The sequence below is a fragment of the Anoplopoma fimbria genome, chromosome 7, assembly GCF_027596085.1.
Source record: "Anoplopoma fimbria isolate UVic2021 breed Golden Eagle Sablefish chromosome 7, Afim_UVic_2022, whole genome shotgun sequence".
NCBI classification, from domain to species: domain Eukaryota; kingdom Metazoa; phylum Chordata; class Actinopteri; order Perciformes; family Anoplopomatidae; genus Anoplopoma; species Anoplopoma fimbria.
The window spans coordinates 8,677,450-8,681,768 of NC_072455.1; the positions used below are offsets into that span (position 1 = coordinate 8,677,450).

Sequence of the window (4,319 nt, forward strand, 5' to 3'; positions counted from 1 at the left end):
CACTTTTATCTCCCAGAGCTGCGGGTTCTCCATTGACAAGTGATTCCCTTTGAAATCGTCACGGAGGCTGCGGGCCAATCGGCATCGGCAGCGCCTTTCCCTTCACCCCTCCCACTCCATATTTGGGTAATGACGTAGCAGCCCGCATTCAAAAGGTTCCCCATATAAACATACTAGGGGCAGGGCCCCCAGTTCCCAAAATACAAGTCACTTTACGCTGCGTTTGACTTTATCTCCAGAGCGCATGAAGCGCGCTGGAGACACCCGGAGCTCATCCTCTCACACCCGGTGACAGACAAAGACATGCAGCTGTGACCCATAGCTTCCCTGTTATTGTTTTTAAATCAGCTATAAGGAAAAATTACAGAAAGACAGAGAGAGGGCCAGCAGACGCGGTAGTTCTTTTTCTCTCTCCACAATGACGGCTAAAACTTTGGAGAAAGTGCCGGTGAATCTCGGGGGGTTCGTGCATCCCGACAGCGTGTACTCGGTGGATGACATCGGCTCCAGCTTGGCGACCTCCGTGGCTATCTTCCCCAACAGCGACTTAGGAGCTCATTACGACCAAATCAATGTGGCAGGTAAGATGACAACTTGTGTGGAGTATATTGATAACAATTTGCCAACTGTCTAGTATGAAAAGTTGTCTAGGTGCTAAATGTTGCAGCAGTTACGAGTGTAAATTATTTTTACAAAACTGCTTCAGAAAAAGATTAAAATGTCATAGTAAAAAAGTTCGCTAACACGTAAAGTATATAAAGTATAACTGCATGATGGAACCAGAGTCCGTGCGTAATGGACACGAAGCCTACCGGCTTGTCCTCACTCAAAGCCCACTTTCCTCTCTAGTGAGCGCTTCTTAGTGAATCCGGTTTGTGTTGCCCCCCTAACGAGCCGTTTTGTTTTTTCATCCGCAGATGGCTTGATGGGAGCAGACATGAGCGTGGAGAAGCGCTCTCTGGAGCTCTCCCCCTACAGCGGCTTCTCTCAGCCCGCATCCCACCGCAACCAGACCTTCACCTACATGGGCAAGTTCTCCATCGACTCCCAGTATCCAAGTAACTGGAACCCCGAGGGGGTGATCAACATCGTCTCCGGCATCTTCAACGTGGCCCAACCGCCTCCTCCTCCTCCTCCCTCCTCTTCGGCGTCCTCCTCCCCGGCTTCCTCGGGATCTCCAAATCACTTTCACTCCGGCGGAAATTTGAGTTGCACCATGGCGGCACACAACCAGGCAGAGATGGACCACCATCATCACCTGTACTCCCCTCCGCCTCCTTACTCCTCCTCCGGCTGCGGGGAGATGTACCAGGACCCCTCTGCGTTTCTGTCCACGTCTACCTGCTCCATCGCCTCTTACCCGCCACCCTCCTACTCTTCGCCCAAGCAGCCCGGCTGCGCAGAGGCGCCGGGGCTCTTCCCCATCATCCCCGACTACTCGGGCTTCTTCCAGCCTGCTTGCCAGCGGGACATGCACCCGGCGGGTATCCAAGATCGGAAACCGTTCGGTCCATGTCCGCTCGATACATTCCGCGTGCCCCCACCCCTGACCCCGCTGAACACTATCAGGAACTTTACGCTCGGTCCGGGCGGCGGTGGCTCCGAGGGGGGGCCGCCGAGGCTCCCATCTGCCTACAGTCCTCAGAACCTGCCCCTGAGGCCGATCCTGCGGCCCAGAAAGTACCCGAACAGACCGAGCAAGACGCCCATCCACGAGCGGCCGTACCCGTGTCCGGCAGACGGCTGCGACCGGCGGTTCTCTCGCTCCGACGAACTGACCAGACACATCCGCATCCACACCGGACACAAGCCGTTCCAGTGCCGCATCTGCATGCGCAACTTCAGTCGCAGCGACCACCTCACCACTCACATCCGCACGCACACGGGAGAGAAGCCGTTCGCCTGCGACTTCTGCGGCCGCAAATTCGCCCGGAGCGACGAGAGGAAGAGGCACACTAAAATCCACCTGAGGCAGAAGGAGAGGAAGTCCTCCACCGTCTCCTCCTCGTCCTCCTCCTCGTCCAGCAGCACCGGGGTGGAGCGGACGTCCGGCGCCATCAGTGCATCTAGCGGGATGTGTTCCTAGTTTCCCACTGGAAGACTTTGTTATCACCATGGCAGCGTGACGCACACTAACCTCTCAAAAGAAAAACAACTATTAAATAATGATTCTGAAACTGTTGTGAGATAGCAGCCTCAACACCAGGATGGGAATGAGCGAGAACTTCTGTGCGGTCGTGCGCAATTACGCACATCCACCCCGTCCCCGATCCAGAACCGACAGAGAGACTGACACGATTGCACTTTGCCTATACAGTCTACTGAAAACAAAAGTTAATTCATAAGAAATAACAAGGGTGGTTGTAATATAGAGGGGGTTGTTTAAATATATCGCCAAACACATATCGAGCGCGCAACAGGCTGCACGTTTAAATGTGAAATAACTGCAATAACTATTTGAAGCAAGAGAACTGTTCTAAGTTATTGAATTGACAAAGTGTTCGTTCTAACATGCTTGTTGATGACTATATGTCCCCTTTAGTGCCTTGCTCTGTGTCTTTTTTTTTTACACTGACTGGTTCAAGGACGCTTCTAATGCAATGTAAATTTGTCCTTTAATATGTAAATTTGAAAGACATTCTATTTTTGTACGCATTTCGTCTCGTGTAACTTCAAGTGTCAAGCAGTTGTGGTTCACGCGTAAAACAATGTTGGAGTGTAAATATGTTGAACTCATACACTTCTTTTGTTGTGGTGTGTCTTTTCAGACTTATTATTAAATATTTGTGGATGATAAACACGGCTGGTATCGGTTTGGTTTATTACTCATCACTAACTAAAGCAAAACACGGCTAGCGGTGTCAATCCGAGATGCATTCATGGAACCCAAACGTTGCTGGGTTGGAAGTGGCGAATGTTTAATCTGTGAAGTTGTTGATGATGGAAATCGCATGGGGTAAAACCCGATTTGCGTCACCCATGGCATTTGTTACTCAGAGTTTTCACCCACTCGCTTTTTATTTAAGTATCACTGTAGGTTATAAACAGACGATGATCTGGTATGCACTATATGTCATGGTGAAGGTGACAAAACCTTTTATACATACGGTCAAGCCGAACTATTCAAATACAATTGAACAATTGCACGATGTGGGTGATTCGGATTTTTAAAGTTTTAAAAGAGGAGAGAAATACATTTGTAATATATAAGAATGAATAAACAATAATAAATAAGACAGATGGCCGGCATATCCACAGTATTCAGGCAGAACCGATGCAACAGTTTTATTTAGATTATTTCTCTGTATGAAGGTCTAAATGCTGTTTCTAATTATTCCCCACACTGCAAGAAATACACTTCTGTTGGAGAAAACCGGATCTTATATCGATTTATTAATATTTATTTGTTAATCCATTTATTTTTAGCCTTAACGTGAAATATACTGAGTGTAAAATACTGAAATCAGCCCGCAAAAGTATTTCATTTTAGAACCTCTTAGGTTACTAAAGCCAATTCCCAGAAAAGAAAAACAGAGGGAATGACTTCAGTGTTTAGGAACACTGTGATTATAAATCTTTAAAAATGCTACTTGATAAGTTTTTAGCAGCTGAAATAAAAATGTAAAAGTATTGTGTCTTTTGTGTGTGGTTTAATGTTGTGATGTTGCTTCTGTCTTTAACTATTTGTTGTGAGTCAACACCTCTCTGGAGTGGGCAGCTGTGGTCACCTGTTTCCATTCAATTTAACAAACATATTTATGATAATAAACATCAGGATGTGGTTCTTTTCAGTTGTGGTGTAGCAGAGTCATTTATGGCACCTTATGTTTTCATTCCTCAATGCAACCAAGTTAATACAGAAGCTATAAAGTAAACTTTACTAATGCACAAGAACGATTCGTTTCATGTGAGCAAAACAAAAACAAGACTAAAAAATCTGATCGTTAGGCGTGTAAGAACATTTTGAAAATATTGAGTACCATAACGTAACGTAACATAACATATTATGTTATGTGATAGTGTATAGATTTTCTAAAAGACTGTACATATTAAATAAATGAAAACATTAAAATATGAACTCAGTCAGGTATTGCTGTGGTGTTAGATGTTACAGGGACGGAGATAAATGCAGATGCAGATCTCACTGTTCTGATGGCCGTGTGTTCTTTATTCTGTGACAGTTTTCCTAAAATTTGATTTCTTTGATAATCACAATATATAGCCTTGCGTACAATATTGCGGTACATTAAATCATAACCCCTTTATCATGATACATATAGTATCTCCAGACTCTTTCCAACACAAAACCCTAAAGATTG

General features: G+C 45.8%; 1 protein-coding gene across 1 annotated transcript; it reads left to right on the forward strand.

The window, feature by feature from the left end:
• Positions 1 to 212: 212 nt before the first annotated feature.
• egr2b (early growth response 2b) lies at positions 213 to 2,783 on the forward strand. The gene is made up of 2 exons (XM_054601622.1): positions 213 to 581; positions 918 to 2,783. Exons 1-2 carry the CDS (start codon positions 419 to 421, stop codon positions 2,084 to 2,086), a joined length of 1,332 nt encoding a protein of 443 aa, XP_054457597.1. The 5' UTR covers positions 213 to 418; the 3' UTR covers positions 2,087 to 2,783.
• Positions 2,784 to 4,319: the final 1,536 nt, after the last annotated feature.